The 19,922-nt window shown below is 37.9% G+C and overlaps 1 protein-coding gene across 1 annotated transcript in view; it reads left to right on the forward strand.

Annotated features, from left to right (window-relative positions):
* The window catches only part of CFAP47 (cilia and flagella associated protein 47), a 382,585-nt gene that overhangs the window by 290,482 nt on the left and 72,181 nt on the right, over window positions 1-19,922 (forward strand). Inside the window, 4 exon segments of the mRNA XM_019473044.1 lie at window positions 5,246-5,350; window positions 9,821-9,977; window positions 16,819-16,824; window positions 19,787-19,876. Coding sequence (XP_019328589.1) covers window positions 5,246-5,350; window positions 9,821-9,977; window positions 16,819-16,824; window positions 19,787-19,876 — 358 coding nt within the window.

Genomic DNA, 19,922 nt, shown 5'->3' on the forward strand with positions numbered 1-19,922 from the left:
TTCCCTTTTCCCTTTTCCCTTTTCCCTCTCCCTCTCCCTCTCCCTCTCCCCCTTTTCCCCTTTTCCCCTTTTCCCCTTTTCCCCTTTCCCTTCCCCTTCCCTTCCCTTTCTTCTCTCTCTCTTTCTTTCCTTCTTTCTTCTTAATAGAATACTCAGTCCTATATATTGTTTATGCATTGAATTCTGAAATGTTCTTTGTGAATTACAGTAGTTCTTCCAGTTAAAGGATGGCTTTGGTGAATTTGCTGTAAGCAACTACCTAACATTTATTTCATGTATCTGTCCCGTTTTGAACTTGTTTCTTCCATTGCAGACCCATGTTTGGAGAGGTAATGTGATTTCCTTCATAGTTTTGATGACAAAGGCAGGGGGTGGCGTTTAAATACCTGCTTCTTCTCCTGAATATGTTGCGTCCTAGGTTTAGTCCCTCCATACAGCACTGCGTTCAACTTCTGGAAGATTACTGCTTGTTCTTATAAACTGTAACCTGTGTTTCAGGTATTAGTTTATATTAAAGCCTATCTCAATGTCTTTGTGATGTGTGGAAGAAGTTTCCCATCTTAATTATTCAAGGTTCTGCTCTCTTTAAAGCAAATAATGCTTTCTTGTCAGCAGAAAAATTCCAATTTGAGTGATCCTCAGATGAAATGCAGCAATACAGAGCAAATTATTAGAACAACAGATTGAAGATGGGATTGTCCAATTAAGATAGGTAATGTTTGAAGAGAATTAGTAGAGTCATTTTAGAATTCTGCATATTCTAAATCTGTCATTTTAATATTTCATATAATTATCCATTTTTGGTTTTATGTCATCTAAGATGTAGAACTGTCGAAGACATTGGGCTGTCAGTCAGAAAATATCTCAAACAGATTTCATCAGTCACTGAGTTATGTTAGATAAACCAAAGTCAACAGAGATATCGGAGAAAATTTTATCTTTCCTGGAGATGAATTGCCTAAAATATTAACCAAAATTTTGACTAATATTTCAGAATTTAAACAAATTTGAGTATCATATTTATCATACTTCTATGTGTGTGGAAGTTTGTTCCAGTTTCAGTTTGCAACAGAAGGCATTACTGAAATACCACAAGGGATTATTTTCCATAGATCTGATTCAACTTCAAGTACTGACATCATTAATAATAGGCTTTCCTGAGGTCCAGTTGAATTACGCTCAAGTATTCCTGAACTTCTGGGTGCTTAATGAAGTCTAAATGAAAATCGAAGGCTTTAAATCTCTTGTCAGCTTCATGTAAATTAGAAGCAACTCCATTAACTTCTTTGTAAACTGATGAAAATTACAAAAGTATACGTATCTTGTTAGCAGCTTTGCAATTGTAGCCTAAACAGCTTTAAATGGAATATACCATCTTGGTTTTCTTTCAAGAATTTGATAAAAGTTTTCAAGGATTTCCTTTAATGTGATTTGGATTTTCATATCTTTTTTTTTTTTAACAAGCTACGTTTAATTTTTGTTTCCCTTCTTGTCAACCTTACGCTGTATGGGTTAACTTAACATCTTTATAAATGCTGCCAAATTCTCTAAAAGTTGGAACAGAAGTGAACTCCCATAAGTTTGCTGCAATTCCTAACTTGTTTTTCATTAGAATATTGGGCATTATGAGTTTCTGGGGGAACAGTCATTCAGATGTTGAGTTTTGTGTTTCTTTCCTAACAACAGCTTTCTTTATCTCTAGTAGAGAAGGCTTCATGTTCAGCATTTAACAGATGAAAATTCTCAATCATCTGTATTGCTATGTTCCCCAACTTACTTCCTTTCCTCTATATAAATACATGGACAGATTTCACATGTATGTGTATTATATTTATACACACATATATTTATGATGTAACTTAAATGTACAAAAACCTCTTACAAATGGGATCATCTATATTGCCAAAAAGAAACATGCTTTCACTCTAAGTCTTCAGCTTGCTATTCTCCTGGCTTATAACTAGCCTAAACCTTTTTCATGAAGCTGTCTTCCATCCTGATCGGCTATGAAACACAATTTTTATTGAGGAAAAATAACTTAATAAAGAAGGGATGGCAGAGAGGAGTGCAGTCTCAAAGGCTCTGTGTGCACGCTTTATTAGTTTGTTAATGACCGAGAGTATTGTTTTGTACGGAGTAGATTTAATGAAAAATTTCCCTCCTTTGTTGGATTTGTAACAGGAATAATGCATGTGTAGCTGCTCAGTCTTCTTCAGACTCAGTTTCTGTATTTGAACAGTTACATCTGAGATCTTATGAAGAGCAATGATACCAGTTCCCTTTCACATGAGTATCTTGGAAGACACTTGTTTATGTAAACAAAATGAAAGGCAGGGGATGAGTTAACTTCAGCATATTTTATTGAATCACTGTGGCAAAGTATGACCTTCTTTAGACATGTTGTTAGCATTATTTCTCAATTTTAGTTATTAAAGCAATTTATTCATTGGTTTTCAGTAGAAAGTAAGTTCTTCTTTTTACCCAACTCTTTATTTCAAAACAAATTACTTTCTGGATACAGTAGATCATAGTACTGTGTAATATAAAATGTTTTTTTTTAAAACAGATCTATAACATAAAAAAATAAAAATCTTTTCTGCTTTCAGAGCAGACAGTCTGCTGGATTATCATAACTCCATGTTGATTTAGGTTCATTGTGGCAGTGCATTTTCTGTGTAATGATAGTATATCAAGTAATGCTTATTGAAAATGGAACTTCAGTCTGTTTTCATCTTTATGGGAGAGATATTATTCCAAATAATGTATATCTCTTAGTGAAATTACTAAAAATTTAAAAACTGTAGTTTTAATTTAATAATGTGTTCTTATGCTGTGACATCCTGTCTTTACCTTGCTTTTTCATTTTGTTCAAAAGTATTTGGGAGGGGGTAATCATTAAGGTTCTTTCTCCATTTGTAAGTCTTCGTTTGATAAATGGGGCTGGCTGGTTTGGACAAAGTAGGTAGGAACTAGACTGCAGATGAAAGTAAAAAAATCTCAAGAAAAGGTCTCTGGATACTGTGCATGCCCAGGAACTCACTAAGAAATGAGCTGTTCAGGCTCCTTTTAGATGATGAACAGCTAAATGAACTCTGGGCAGTGGGGCAGATGGGGATGGAGGTGGTTTGTGGGAGGTGACTCTCCCTCAGATCTGTTATTCTGGGTAACACAGAAGCCTTGCAAAGGTGACAAGTGTGGGACGGTGGCAGTTGACTGCTGGTGGCAAATGTGCTTTCAAGTTATCACTCACCTACGGGACGTACGAGATTGTGAAGTGTAGGCGACACAGCAGTGCTGTGCTCCCTGTATGGGAGGTGCAGGTGCTGTAACAGCCGAGTGGGAGTGGGCCCAGAGCGGTGAGCCGCATGCTCTGAGCATAAGACCCACCTACTTACCCTTCCAGAAATGTTTTTTGTCATGCAGTGGAAACTGTCAAATTAAATTGGAAAAGTTTGAAAAAATACAGTCCCACCCCCCCAGTAGACAAGACATTAACTGTCTTCAAACCAATAAACTGTTATGGCAATATTCTGATAAGTTATTTTAAAACTTGTCCCCCAAAAGAGAAAAATAACATTTCAAGTTTAGTGCGTTAGTTGACCACATCTGAAGTCTGTCCTCTCTTCTGCTCAATCTAACTCCGACTGCCGTCAGTAGGAATATCTGTTGTTCAAGGTACACCAGCATCCCAGTCCGTAATTGTGCTGGTACCCTATAGACACACCCAGAAGGTGACTGGCAGGACCAGGATGCCTGTGGCCCCTGCCCGGGTCCAGCTCTGAGATGGCAGGGAAAGCCACAGGGCAGCAAGGAAAAGCAACATAAGCCTCATCAGGGGCCTCTGCCCTGGGCTGGGAGTGGACACCTCTGTCCCTGCTTCACCCTATAGACACACCAGAAGGTGACTGGCAGGACCAGGATGCCTGTGGCCCCTGCCCGGGTCCAGCTCTGAGATGGCAGGGAAAGCCACAGGGCAGCAAGGAAAAGCAACATAAGCCTCATCAGGGGCCTCTGCCCTGGGCTGGGAGTGGACACCTCTGTCCCTGCTTCACCCTCTGGGGCCTCCAGTTTGGCCTCAGCGCTGTGGCCATGGCCAGTGGTGCTGGTGCCGCAGTGGGCCCCCATCCCTGTCCCTGTCATGGCTCTGCTCGCCGTCTCTGGGTGTGGTGGGACAAGGCTACTGGTGGAGGTCCCTGTCTTGCTGTGCCATAAGCTCAAGCCTTCCTCAGCCACGAGCCAAGCACTGTATCAGAGCACAGGCAGTCAAACCCCTGGGGTGGGAAGAGGTTTCAGGGCTTGTTGGTGCAGTCAGGCATTTGCAGCCATTAAATGTAGTAAACAAAAATGAATGTTTTAATAACTCCTGTTCACTGCCTGTTAGCGGCCTGTTCTTCCAGGGTTGACATTTCCTTTATAAAAGGTCTTGTCAGTGCCAGCTGTTGTAGGGTGTTGTTCTGACCTTTATTAGTTGTAAATTATATTCATTTTATAAAATACAGCTTGAGTGTCCATAATTCCAATCAATTATCTTTTTATATCTTCTTACATGCAAACATTATTTAAACATGTATGATATTAAAAGCCTAGTACTTTTTTTAATTAAAAAAACCAGACACGGTAATTGTGTATTCAGTGATTCTAGCTGATCGTTCTCTCAATGCACTGGCATTTTTATTATTCATAATTCTATTCTTTCACTGCTTATCTAGTTCTTAAAAACATTTATGACCCCATTGTAGTCAGCTACTGTGCTTTTCCCTGTGCAATTGAGACTCAAGTAGCATACTTCAGATGAAGAGAACACCAGCAACACCATTTACAATGTTAGTTTAGATAAAGGTAAGCAGAAGAGAGGCAAAGCATTAGTTTATTAAAACCTACAATGTATTTCCCTTATAAGCCAGTTCTTGTCTTTGTAGGTCAATGTGATAACCTTTTAGTGTCATCAATATGATCAGACACCAAAGTCATGTTTGAGCGGTATTTGTGAGAGCCGCTGTCCATGTCCTTGGGGCAATCTGTAACACCAGCTCTGTAGTTTCTGGGGAATGAACGTGCAGTGACTGCCACTAGTATTGTTTACTGCAATACGCTTGCTGCCTTAGCAGCCTATGCTTGCTGAGAGGAGACTGCATCTGGTGGAACACATTAATCACATAAGCATCAACGCTGTCGATGCAAAGCACAAAAGGGCTCAAAAAATTGACTTCCCCCCCTCTATCCTTTGCTTCTTGTATTTGTACAGCTGGTTGTCGCTCCTCATTCCACCACTGAAGTACCTGTGCAATTCTGTCCGTCTGCCCTTGGAAGAGGCAATCACAAGGCATCAATAACCTTCAAATGTTCACAGGTATGATACTATGTTTGCTGCCCACAACACTTGGAATGCAGATTAGATAATATTTTTAATAGGCATGTAAGTAAGGGTTTCGGTCTGTAGGTCAAGTTGAAATTTAATGGCTGGATGCATAATAAAGAGCAAATGCAAAGATGTTCAAAAGTTATAATTTGTTTTAACCTTAGTTTTACACAGAAGTTATTCTATTTACAGTATTAAAATGTGGTGTAATGGCCTAGGAGCTAGGATAAGTGATGAATAATTTTAGCTTTCTTGGTAATTAGTTCTGCTGTTGTCAACACCAGAAGACTGGCACTTCTTAGCACTGTCACCTCTGAAATTAAATTTCTTGATATTTTTCCCAACCCCAAACAAAATTAAATTGTTTCTTTTTTATCTGATTTGAATTTTGGAAGGTCATGCGCTTGAAAAAGTGAATTCTTCCTTTCAGTTTGTTTGAGAATGGTTTTTACTATGAGCATCTTAGAATTGTTGACATTTTTTTCTCTGTGAATTTTCCTAATTTTAAATGAGAAACAAGTAAATAAAGAAACATGAGTCATCAACATGACCTACTAGCTGATTAAAAATTACAAGTGGAAACAAAAAGAAAAACTGATAGTATGATGTAAATGATAATATTTCATCACATGAGCTGTGGTTGATAGAAGCATTTGCTTTCTGTGCAATTTCCTCTCTGTATTCTTTCAGAAATCCTAATAGACTGCTGACTTGTGAATTACTCCAGTTCAGTGCTACCAGGAGTTTTCAGTAGTATTTTAAGTAATACTGCAAAAGCAAATATTCTTTTGAATAAAAGAAAACAAATAGTGAAGGAAGTGATGTGGCAGCTTTTTTCCTGATAAAGTATGTTGAACAGACAGGTTATTTGTAGGTGGTGCTAGCACAGCATTTATTTTCAGGATCTCTCTTCTTAAATATTTATTAAGGATAAAAACAAGGAGACAGCAATTCTCATATGAATAGTATATATCCAAGGCCAGTTCAAGAGGACAGAATGTCCTTATCTTGTCTGGATCCTGATGGGACACATAAATCTTATCTGTATTTTAAAAAAGAAAAAAGAAATTCTTCACCGAATACAGAAGCAATAAAACAATACAACAATTCATTTAAACCTTTCAGGAACAAATTGAGCCCTGCCACCTGAATCTTGTCATCCAGTGCATCTCCTTTCAAGTAATGGCAAATCTCCAAGTTTTTATCTGCAGTGAACTTTAGTCAGTGTCCCATCCTTCTAGTTGCTTTGTCCAGACCCCTTTAACTGTTTCAATATATTGGTATAACCTTTGAAATTTCTTAGTGCTCTGTTTATGCCTGAATCCTTTGAATTTTGTAAATTTTCATTCATTTTCACTGCTACAGTCCTTACTAATTAATCCCAGACTATTTTAGTTTGCTAATTGTTATACTGATAGCTGACAGTGAGTATTTGCACAGATATAACTGCCCTTTTTCATGAAGACTTGAAGAATGTTTCTCATCAGTGGTAGATGCCTCAAACAACTTTTAATGTAACACCCCCCACCCCCCGACATTGATTTCCCTCCCTTGATTTCTCTGATTAAATATATCTGAATGGACACTTAAGCCATCTGATAGCTGAATAGCTGACTAATCTAAAATCAGTTAATGACAGTACTTATAGGATAAGCTTTAACTGTTTCTGATTGTGTTTCTTTGCTGAACTGAGAGAAACTGCTCTGTGTTATTACCTGCTTCATTTGTTTCTGGTTTGAAGCTGTATGAAGAGCTCTTCACAAAGTGAATCTGAGTTTAGCTCTAATGATTGTGAAAATCTGAAATTAAGTTTGTTGGGACAGCATTACGGAAAGGTCAGCTTGAACATAACCCACACCCAGAGTACTAACGTATCTGTGTTATCCTATTCTTTTACCACATTGCTAGCATCCAGGTGTAATGTAGAGCATTTAACAGTAGTAAGTAATATTAGAGAGAAACCAAGCCCAATATTAGATCCTATCTTGTATTATTTGCCTTAGGATTCTGGTTTTTTTAATCTTTTTTCCTCTTGATTTCTTGCACTGAGCACACATGATCTTGACCTCCATCACAAAGTGGGTCAGTGAGGAACTGTAACTGCAGGTCAGGCAAGGCAGGCCTGTCCTATAACCTGTATCATTTTTTGGTTGTCTGGTTTTATTTTCCAGACTGACCGCGAATTTTGTGTGGCTCCTTTAGCTGCTCAGTTTGACAAAGTTTCAGTGTGTTGTTTTAAAGGTGCTCAGCACTTGAAACAATAGGGTTCAAAATGGCTCTGCTTGTTAACCACAAAAAATGAGTGGAAGCTACATTCTTTAATGTTTGTAGACCACGAGCCTGAGCCTTCAGCAATGAAGCTCAGACTTGATCTTTACACCACACCTGCACAAAATATGAACACGTGCACTCCTCCCACCCCTGCACTGTATCTCAATGTAAAATTACTTGCTATGAACAAGGTGGTTCACACAAATTTACAGTGGGCCTGGAAAGCATTGTTAGACTCGTGCTGCCTCATAACTTCTGTATTAAGAGTTTTGCAAAAAAGTTTTTTTTTTTTGTTACTGTGTTTGTAAGCAAGCACAAAGTATCAATAACAAGCTGGTGTAGACCACTAATAGCTTGGCACATCCAGCTTTCTGAAAACATGGTCTTCTGGCATGCTCATGCCTGTGTTCCAGTCCTTCAAAATAAGCCTGCAAAGTGTGCTCAGCCTTTTCTTTACATTTAACTTCTCGAGGCCGATGTGGTGAGGAAGAACATGAGTCAGGAACACAAATGCTATGGCATGCGCGCTTGGCAATTGTTGGGCATTTTCTTGTTGACTGTGACCAACAAAGGGGTTTCACCAAAGAGTTAGACCTGTGTTGCTTCAAAGTCTGTATAGCAGCAGCATTCGCCTTCCCATCAGAATCCGAGTAGTGAGCGGTGCTTAGCTTCCTGCTCATGAATCTGTAACCATAAAGAGGCTATACATCATGTTTAAGTCAACAATAATGAAATAAAATGTAATTTTAAAGGGAAGTAGTTTTTAATTCTTATTAGTTTGAGTAATGCAGAAGTTCCCGCAAACCAGGTGATAAAAATCACTGTCTAAATCCTAAACAAAACATAGGCTCTAATTTTATATTCTGACTTTTAGTATTGGGTAGTCTCTACATCAGTATATAAATAGTTCTTACTCTTTTTTTTTTTTTTTTTTAATTAAAATCCTGTAGCCTTTGATGGACTTTTTTTACCAAATTTCCTTCAGTAAGATTAAAATGTCTTTTTTCTTGTTGGATTGAATGTGTCTCTATAAAATGATAATAAAGGCATGCAATTTTGCTGTCCAAAGCTATTTTCTGAAGACATACGATGTGCCTTTTTTCATCCCTGTTTATGCTGAGAAGTCTCAATATATTAGTCACTTTTTACTGTATTTCCAGATTTGTTGTTAGATTTTTTGAACCCTGTCTATTGCAGATTTTCCTTAATTTTTTCAGACAGACTATGCAGAAGTAAATGCAATGTTTCAGATAATAAAAATAGTATTTTGATTTTATTTATTATTTTCTATTCTCTTTGTGATGCATACCTTTTTGAGTGATAATGAACAAAACAGATCAAAGGGTCACTTTGAGCAGTTTGTAATAAGCCTCAGATTTTAGTCTGTATTGTTATTATTTAAAGGCAGCAACATGAATGTACCAATTAAACATTTTCCTTAAAATAATGGTAGTATCTTTATATTTACCATCCACCTTTGCTGCTCATCCACCTTTTAAAAGTTCCATAATGAGTGGCATTATTAACACCAGTCTTTATAACCTTAAAAGAGTAAATGTGGGGCAGGCAACTCTTTACTGTCATGCTGAAAAAAATGGTCAAAATTAACACATCAATTTAATTATATTTTCCTTTTTTTCTGGTCTGTGTTGAAACACTGTATCTACTAGTTGTTTCCAATATTCTCGATTCTTCTGTGTATAGTGATTCATGTTCTTTATTGTCTTTGGAGTAACAATTTTAGCTTTTTGTGTGATTCTACTGCTGTCCCATCAAAGAATTATTTTCCTTCTTCCTTTGTCTTCTGAAGAGAACTTCTCACTTCATCTTCTTTCAGGTTCTAATATACGTGCTTTGAATTGCGCTCTTGCAACCACCTACATCTTTCCATTCACTACACTGGGAGCTCTGAGTAGCTACATGGAAGTTAAATACTCCGTGCTTAGAGTAGCACAGAAGTTAAATGCAAAGAGGAGATGTGAACATCTCCCAGACTGGAACTATTGATTTCCAGATAGTAAACTTAGAGTACCATAACAGCTTGAGGGAAGAAGAAAGAAAGTGCTAAACAGCAGTTCACTTACAACAGAAAAGAGACATAGAACACTAGAAGAAAGAAGTAGGCAAAATGCCTTTAAATGTACAGATCCAACTCATCAAATAATAAATAATGACACGTTTCATCTACAGCTTAAAGAGTGGATATTTTACCTTTCGGGGACTGGTCTTCCTCCTCAGCTGATGGAACCAACCAGCATAAGTGCATGCATTGGCCAGCGTTCTTCTGTCATCATATCCTTCAAAAATCCAACTCCTGAAAACGTGGTGGTAGATGTCATGCTGACAGGTACAGGGGTTTGGATTTTTTTGGGGTGGGGGGAGGAACTTAAGCGCCTTGGGTTGCTTTAAAAGTGTGAGTGGGATGTGATTACATTTGCCTCATTCCATTTCCTGGCAATAGAGATACTGTGTATCATTCACGTCCACCCTGAAAAGCTCTGTAGACTGTGCTGTGGGAGGTAAGAAATAACACAAACCTTTGACAACTGTTCACAGTAGACCTCTTAGGTCATACAGCCTCATGTATACATGCAGCTGGTTGTTGGCTGTGGATTGCACTGTAGCGTTTAGGCAATAGGAGACTCCTGGCCTGTGTTTTGGGAGCTGTATGTCTAAGCCAAATAGCTAATGTTTTGTTTTGGTTTTGTTCCTCAGTTATTTTCCAAAATATTTTATGTTATTTTGTCAGATTCTAGATAGCTAAAGGAGTTAGTAAGGGCAAAACATCATTTTTTCTGATTGACCTTCAATCAGAAAGTATGTTTCAGCAACATTTTCAAACATACTTTAAAAAATAATATAAGATCCAGAATTATCAAGTCACTGTCCATACTGAGATTTCACAAATGCTGTAGAACTCAAGTTCAAAGTCCCAGATTCTTCCTGATGACTGAAATTTACTCGGTGAAAGAGTAAATTTCACTCTGAGTGAAGCAGAGACCTTCAGGAGGTTCTCTGAATCTCCACCTAGTCCAACATAATATGTAGCATCAGAAAGCAGGTGCCAAAGCATTTCCTGGCATCTACGTATAATAAAAATTGAAGATAAACCTTCCAGTGGCTCCTGACACAGACCCCATGGATGGGGAAACATAAGAGAATAGCAAAATCAAATCTGTGCAAAGGTTAAGCCAGGTTTACACACTCACACTATGATTTGGGGTTTGTGGCACATAGAATAACTGAAGAAATGTGACTTTTAAAAAATTTAGATTCATGTTTATTTGTTGCATTGAACTCATGCTTTTTAACTACACCTTCTGAGAGATGAATTAGAAATACAGAAATACAGCTTTGGCTGCATATGCAGTCATTATATGGGGGATTTTGGAGATTCTTTTACCTAAATGGTGCCTGGTCAAGAGCATTTTGGTCTCATGACTGAATGCTCTATACTTTTGCTGACCAAGTTTTTTTGGCAGACTTTAGTGCAGTTTCCCATTTTAACTGCTAAAATATTTTCATTCATGGCTGTCACAAAATAGAGTTCTGTTGGTAAATGGTCAGACCACTTCTGAGTTTCTGTTGATGTTCTCTTCCGGACAGCAGTGAAGGAAGCAACAGCATGCAGTGGATCCACTGTTTACAGGTTAAGTAAATCATGGCCAGGATTTCAGGGACAGTGCCAGAGTTTACCTGCTGAGCAGGGGACCTGGCAGAGGGGGAACAGTCTCGTGTCCAGCTTTCTACTTATCTGGCATCTAGGCACCCTTAAATGACAAGGAGCATTGCAGTCTGGGTCTGCACACAGTAACAGAGCAGTTGGCATTCTGTGCACATACAGAAGGCTCAAAAGTGCTGCTCATAGCAGAAGAGGATGCGTAAATGTTGGCAACACACCACAGGAGCCGCTTTCAGGCCCCGGATGGTGCAATCATTACTTCTGTAATCCAAATGGAAGTCCTGAGGGTAGATGCTGCAACCCTGGTCTGAGGCAGTTGGGAGCTCTCGAGGTTTCTCCCTGGCACTGCGCTATGAATGGCAATGACCGCACCAGTTAGATGTGTGCTCTGGTAGACTTCCTGTGGTACCAGATGCAGGAGCTTTATTGTATCAAGGTTAATGAACAAGAGATTGACAGGATCTTTGCAGAGACTCTGCAGAAACAAGAGCCAAATCCTTCAAGGCTGAGAAGTTCGGTGTGACCAAACTTCTGGTCACAGAAGCATCAAGAAGACACAGAGTCCCAGCAATGGGGAAGTCTCCATTTCCATCTGCAGCTGTTCCTCTAAAGAGGAGGTTCAGAGCTCTGGAAGAGAGGAAGGGGAAAAAAGTTCCATTGAGGGGGAAGAGTCTGCGCTGAGCATCTTGGGTCTTCAGATTAGAACCAGCACTATTAAACAGGAAGCAATGAGTGCTAGCGGTTGAAGTTTTCTTCCTCCATGGGACAAGGGCTGCCAATTTCCATAACAACATATCATCCCAGGAAGTTTGCTGCTTTCCTGGAGCTCAGACCTGAGATGCTGCAGAAAAGATTGCCAAGGCTTATCTGACCTTGCAGTTACTACACCTTGCTGTTCATTCATATAGCGAACACATGGATCTATACTCCCTGTACAGCCAAGGAAACATCGAACAGATTGAAGGAGACTAGAAGGTTCTGTGGGCATTCTTTCCTCAAATATTTGTGCATACATTTGCATAGAACTTGGGCAGCAAACAGGAAAAACGGGAAGAACAGCAATTCCAGGCCAGTTGCAAGGCTGCAACGTGATCACAGTCATGAAGACAGTCAGTGACAGTGTATGGCCAGAGACAGCATACCTAGGACATACCTTGGGCAAGGACCAACAGCAGGAGCCTGAGTTTAAATGCAACTCAAGCCAGCGGGAGGAGGCCCCAGATGCTACTCACTCACAACTTAGCTGTTTTCACAGAAGTCTGACACCAGATTATACAGCTGCACTATATCAGAGCAGATCTTGAAAACAGGCAGCTACAGCCTTGTGTGTGGAGAAGAGGTTACAGAGAATTTCAGAGAAGGATGGTTATTGGCTGGACAGATAAATTAGCATACGTCACTGAACTCAGGGCCCTGACCACTAATACTTTTAGTCCAAATTACCCAATTAATACTAATTGCTGCTAACTGATATATACAAATCTTCTCATATCTACCTTGTATTTCTTCACAGTAAATTATCAGAGAGTCATCAAATCCTAGGTTCTTCACTGGGAAGGAAATGTTGATAAAATGCCAGTTTCTTCCTTCTCAGTCTTGGATCTACTTGGTGTTATTTTTACATGTTTCCAAAAGGGTCTGTTGCTACACTTGCTTTCTTATTGGTCCCCAGGTTTAGTTCCACAATGACCCCTTCATTTTGTTAGGTCTTTACCATAAATTGTATGATTTCTTTAGGGTAATACCACAAAATTATACGTCACTACGCTGAAGCTGAAAAACAAATAAGGCAACAGTTGGCACTTCAGCAATGTGCTGTTACAGCTAAAATAGCTCAAGTCCAAACAAGGTGTGACAAGTCCCTGATGCTTTGCACTGTTGACTTAATATAAAGCCCCATAGCCTGTTACTAGCAGTGGCAATAATGTATTCCCTGTACTACACCTAGATGAGGAAGGAATAAGAGGTAACAAAAGGCGAATATAAAAGTACCATGAGCATACTTAGCAAAAAATTCAGGAAGGCCAAAGCCCATCGGGTGTGAAGACTAATAGGCTCACAAGAAGGGGTTCTAAAGGTATGCTAGTTGCATAAGGAGGCTTAGAGAAAATGCAGATAAGTCCATTGATGGATGGGGGGGAATCAACTAGTTACAGACAATGCAGAAAAGGCTGAAGTGCTCAATGCTTTTTTTTGCCTTAGTCTTTGCAAGCAAAACTTGCTCCCAAAGCAGCGTGTACTGACTTGGTTTGAAAGGGAGATGGGCAGCTCACAGGGGAGCAACAGGCTGTGGACTTCTTAGAGCAGATGGATGCATTCAGATCCACAAGTCCAGATGAAATTCAGAGTGTGATAAAAGAGTTGGCCAACGTGATTGTGAGGCTGTGGTTCTCTATGAAAATTCATGCTGATCAGGAGATGTTTCTGTTGACCGGGAAAAAGCTATGTTATTTCCGTCTTTTAAAAATGGTAGAAGGAAGACTGACAGAGTGGTAGGTTGATCAGCCTCACCTCAGCGCTGGTACGATCATTGGACATATCCTTTTGCGGTCTGTGTAGCCCATGAATCGCACATCCTCTTGCAGTCCATTTCCAAGCACATGAAGGTCAAGAAGGTAATCAGGAGCAGTCAAATGGATTTGTTAAGTGCAAATCATGATTGACTAACGTGATTGCCTTCTATATGGAAATGAGTGATTATGCAAATGAGGGAGGAGCCGTGGATGTAATATACCATCATTTAGTAAGACTTTTGTCACTGTTTCCTGTAGCATTCTTGTTTGGAAGTTAAGGAAATCTAGGCTTGATGAACAGACTGCTGAGTGGGTTAAAAGTTTGGCTGAACTATTTGTCTCAAATGATAGTGATCAACATCTTGACAGTGAACTGCTGGCTGGTAATGAGTGTAGTACCCCAGGGGTCAGCACTGGGGCCCATACTATTCAAGACCTTTATTAATGACATGGATGATGACAGAGAGTGCAATGTCAATTAGGGGAAGCGGCTGACATGATGAATGGTAGAGCTTCAGTCCAGAGGTACCTTGATAAATTGTTGGTATACCTCTTCTTTTAATCGCTCTTGTTTGTCAACTCATCATTCCTGGAGCAGCTGAAGATACAGTAAACTTTTACATTATTAGTAATGTAATTTTCCTTCTAAAATGTTAAACCTTTGTATTTTCCCCTCTCATTCCATCTACCCTTTGTGCTTATCTTAGCTCAGACACTTGCAGAAGCACTGTGAATTACTAGCTGTGCAACCCACCCTATTTGACCAGGAAGTAACTGATTATATAATCTCTTGAAGTGTAGGTGTGTGTCACACGCGTGGTATGAAGGTTCCCATTGCACCTCATGGAGTGCAGTGTGCTTTATTCTAGTGTAAAGTGCAAGCTGGTATTTTGGTTTGTACAACAAGACCAATTATGAGAAGCAAACTGCTTGGCTTGTTGACCATAAATCTAGTGCCAGATAGCACAGTTTAGTACTCTAATACTACTAAGTATTATTTATAAAAAAGCTAATCTAATGTGCTATTCACAAAGTAAGGGAAAAGAACAATCAAATTTACCCACAATGCAATTTCATCAGAAATTATTTATAGAGCTTAAATATTGGTACTAAAACCTAGTGAATTGTGATTTCTCAGAACCTAGTGTTCTGAGAAATATTAGCAGAACCTGCACTGTTTAAGTATTTTAGTGAAAACATAGTCATCTTTCTAACTATAGAGCATTAACTTGTCCCAGGGAGATTTTCAGTAATACAGTGGAGAGGCAACTGGCTTAGACAGTGAAAGACTGAGGTTGGTTTTTCTGCATCAGAAGTTTTAAGTCTTCATTTTTCTTTACACATTCTTTACACATCAGTAGACCCCTGACATGAATGATCTAATGTTTCTGTGATCTGTGGAATTATGAAAAGTTTTCTTTGAAAAAATAAATTTTGTACTGTGATCTTTATGGAAGTAAAACCATACCTGTCCCTTAAAAGCTGTCTGGAATTTTTTAATCAGTTTAATATGTCATGTTAATTTTCTAATTAATTTGCTCCTGGTGACCTGTAAATAATGTTTGCTTGTTTTTAATCACAATAAGATAGTTGAATTATGCATTCAAGCTGTCTTTAGACGTGGTTGTGCATGCTATGATTTGCTCTCTGTAGGAAAATTTACTGTAATTCCTTTTTCGTTCTTTCCAGAGGAAGAGAAATCTAGTCTTATAAGCAAAGTTATGGATGCACAAGTTCAGCTTAATATTTCTGGCCCTTACATATCCTGGGAAATAATTTTCTTAATGGCCTGTATATTTAGTTGAACTTTCAAGTTCTCAAGACATAGTTTACCTGGAAAGGAAGCAAGTAGTATTTTAATATGCTAACTTTGATATTGTATATACCATAGCAATGCAGATATGTTAGCCCAGTGTACAGTAAAAGCTAATTGACTTGGTTTTTTTCAACATTAAGAATGAATTTGCCATCCTACAAGGCTAATCAGTCTGGTGAGAAAGTTATCCTAGTATGAATACATTACTTCTAGTACACTTTCTTTCCTACCAAGAACTGAACTTTGGTAGTTCTGAACTTACTCTTCAACAAATTTCCCTTTTTTTTAACCTGTTTATTCTGCTTGTATCAGTTTGTTAATGAGACATCCAAAACTGAACATTATTTCAAGACCATTTACAGTCCTAAGTTATGGAGAAGACCATATCTCTTACCCATGTTGTGATGATCTACACTTTACTGTAATGTGTTTTGACATGAAGAGCCTATTTTTGTCCTAGGAACTCTGGTAGCAGTGCAAGAACACACTTGGGAAAGTACAAGCTAATTAGGAATGACAGTAATATTACTTCAGACATAACAATAGTAACCTTCCATCTGTATTAGTTAAACACAAACAGTTTAGTCTGAAATAGAAAGTAGTCTTAATTTATTCCTTAAAAAGTGACAGCCTAGTCGTTCTTAAAACCTGTTTTTTCCTGAAAAATGTTAATCTAAAGAGTAGAAATGTCCCTGTCAGCAGGTAACTCAAATTCACAGAAGTTTTTGAATCCATCTCTGAGAACAGCACTTAAAACTGTAGGTTTAGTAATATAAAACCCAAGCTACTATCATTTTGAAACCTCTTAGCTGATATTTTAGCATTAAAGCAAGTTACTGGAATGCCTGTCTTTATTTAATCTTGCACTGGACTTGTCACGCTCCTTGCTGGTGCTATTGGAGGCCAGAGAGAGGGCAGAATGGGGAAATCGACAGCAAGTAGCACGTCAGAAGGCAGAATGAAATGTTTGATTGATCTTGATCTTTACAAATTGTGTTTCAGACCATGTGCCACTTCTTAAGAGAATTAAAAGTGGCAACAATGAAAATAGGGCATCTCAATTAAAGTGTACAAGCAATAAACATCAACATTTATAGATTTACTTAATGCTTTAAAGATCACAGAAGTTACTGTATCTTGTTTTCAAGTAACATTCCATAGGCAGTTTCTGCCCTAGATAGATGTGAAATTATGTTTAGAATTGCATAGTTCAGGAATTAAAATAGAAGTTAATTGGGAATTGTCATATCTGGACCATTTCTGAAGCTGTCATTTGCATTTCTGAAGCTTTGTCAAACCCAAGAGTATTATTCCTCAGAAATGTTTCTTTCTGTGAATTTTGACTGATATTGTAGCACAGTTTTTTATTTTGGATAATTATAGAGCAAGTAAAACTACCCACCATCTGATAATTTGTGATGAAGGGATGAAATCTTGGACCTCCTAAAACTTGGTGTTTTCTTACTGAATTTAATAGCAGTTAGTTTTCTTCCTAGGATTTCGATACATATCTGTGGCTTCAATGTGCAGCTCTTATTCACATAAGCATTCATAGCTACATTAAGAATATTCATGGGAGTAATGTTTGACAGCAGGTAATCTTCCCCAATATGAGACAATGATCAGAACTACAAAGTATGCAAACTCTTGTTACAGGTGGTTTAGCGACCATTTGTACTAGTTCAGCTGTTTCAAGTTGAATGTTACTGCTCTTCTGTAAATACCACTATATAATATTTCTACTAGGACTTTATGGAAGCAACTAAACTGATATAAATAATTGGTACTACTGAAATCTCCATCGTAAACCAGACCCCACAGAGTTCACCTGTATAAGAATTGTCCCTAAGTATTAGTGGTTCGTTAATACCTATAATGCTTTATTTTGGTTGCCATGGATAATTTAATTTCATGTTTCAATGGGCCAAATGTATTCTGAAGTTTCAGGAAAAAAGTGCAATTGTTTTTTAGAGGATATTCATGTCAAAGTTTGAAGGGCCATGATCAAATGAAAGATTAAAGCTACAGAGGTAATTAGGAATCGGCTAAGGGAGGTAAATTCGTTCCTCTCTGGAATCCAGTGTTATCTGTGTTATCAAAACTGGTATCTGTGGCAGTGGATAAGATTGTTTTTGGTAAGGGTGTGTGCACAGTCATATTAAAATAGCTGTCTCATATTGTTGATTATTAAAACTTACCTTATTTCCAAGATAAGTTTGCATGCACAGTAGCTTGGCCATGTCTTCTTCCATACAAAGATTTCCAGACTAGGATTGCCACTTTTTAAATGTGCACTGCAAAATGTTTTCAACCTGCTTTCTCTGACTTTATTATGTAACTGAACTAAATACTCAAAGGCAAGTCTGCTACTAACATTTTTCTTTCAGGCAAAATACATTGGACATAAGTATTATTGCATATATTTAAGTCAGTGTTAGAATGAAGTAATACAAATGTGAAGAAATCTATTATTTTCAAATCAGTTTTGAATGTGGATAATCAGTTTAGAATAAAAGTGCTAACATCACAGTGTGCTGTTTTTGGCATAATTCAAACAGTGATGTTAGCTACCAATTAAAAAGATAATGTGCAAAATATAAATGCACTTCTGAACTGATAAATACATTTTTGAAACATCATGAAGCATAACCTGGTGCTTTTAATTTTATACAGTGAAATTATTTTCCAGAGGGAAAAAAAAAAGATTTCCAGAGATTAGTTAGCTAGTTCTGTGAAAATTACTTTTTAGCTGAATATGTAAGACAGATATAAAGAAAAAATAAGTAACAGATATTTTAAACTTTCAAAAACTCTTCTAGTAGGGTATTCAGCTTGCTTGCATCACGGACAAAACAATAGAAAAGAATTCCTTCAGAATAATTAGCACGATAGGGAAAGCTTTCATAATAGCCTCGTTTCTGCCATTGCAGTATCTCAGGTCAAGAAAGATGGCAATGTAGTTGCTTTATTGCTATATTAAAATGGGTGTGTAGGCTTTTCTTATGCACCCATCTTTTAATATTTGGAAAGAGCCCTTCAATTCTTTAAGTATTTCCCTATAGATTGCAAATTTCATTTTAAACCTCTAAGCTGGTTTCCAAAACCTGAAACTTTGTTCCTGAGGTAAAATGATTTTGAGGCTGTTTCTCTTCTCACAGGAAGCAAGAAGTTTGATATTTGCCGGAGAGCTTTTCTTTGCCTTCCTGAACATCTTTGCTCATTGTTCTGTTTCTTAAAGCTATTTTAACTTTGTTCCGTAACCCCAAATGACAGTCTTCCCCTGCTGTTTGATGCATTCCCGTGTATCATATCTTCCCATCAGCAGTTCATCATTCAGTGCTACTACCCTTTAATATGACATATTATTCAGATATAGTCTATCTATTGGGCTCAGATTCTTGGAGTTAACTGCTAGATGTATTTCCTACAAGGCATTTCCTGCAAGTGTCAATTCTTTTAGCAAGGCACCTTTGGCTGCTTGAACAGCTCCAAAACCCGTTTATAAAATTGGACTTCAAACAAGTTTTTCCTGTCTAGTTTTTCATTTATCCACAACATTGACAGTAATCAGTGAAAACAATCAAAATAATGTCTAAATTCTCTGTCTCTATGAAGTAATCTGTAAGTTGATATGGTAACTTGTCATCAAGAAAGCAATTCTTGTCTGCTACTGTTGCAGTACTGCTGGTCCTGAACCCGCTTCTCTCAAGCTTTCTCTTACATGTTTCGTTATCACCATGGGTTTTCTTGGCCATTTGATTTTTTTAATCTAGAAAACAGTTTTTTTTGTAATCCCTAGATGTTATTTAACTGAAAACATTTTAAACTTCAGGTTTTCTTGATGGTGTGTTATTTTATTTTAATTCTATTTAAGAAGATCTCCATATTATATCTATACTTTTCGTGATCACAATGAGGAAAATACTGAGAGAACCTTTAAGCAAAGGGGAAAAAAAAAAGGCCCATGCGTTTCCATTTGAGAATGTATTTTTTAAAACCTCTGTCTATTAAGCTGTTTTATTAGGGAAATTGTTCAATCAATTTTGACTTCTAAATGAGTTTCCCTGAATGCTTTTTTAAATTTTTTTTTTTTTTTAGATCAGGAGAGGCCCAGTTGTCATCTCATTTCTGAAAGCTTAGATCAGGGCAGCCCAGTTGTCATCTCAGTGCATCTGTCCGATCCTTGTCTACCAGTAAGGAATCTGTTTTCCATCTTCTGCTTAAACAACCACAAGGTATGTAATTTCTTGAGTTCTACTTTGGATTTTTTACAAGGTGTGA

The sequence above is a fragment of the Aptenodytes forsteri genome, unplaced genomic scaffold (genome assembly GCF_000699145.1).
Source record: "Aptenodytes forsteri isolate BGI_AS27 unplaced genomic scaffold, ASM69914v1 Scaffold2, whole genome shotgun sequence".
In the NCBI taxonomy this organism is placed as follows: Eukaryota; Metazoa; Chordata; class Aves; order Sphenisciformes; family Spheniscidae; genus Aptenodytes; species Aptenodytes forsteri.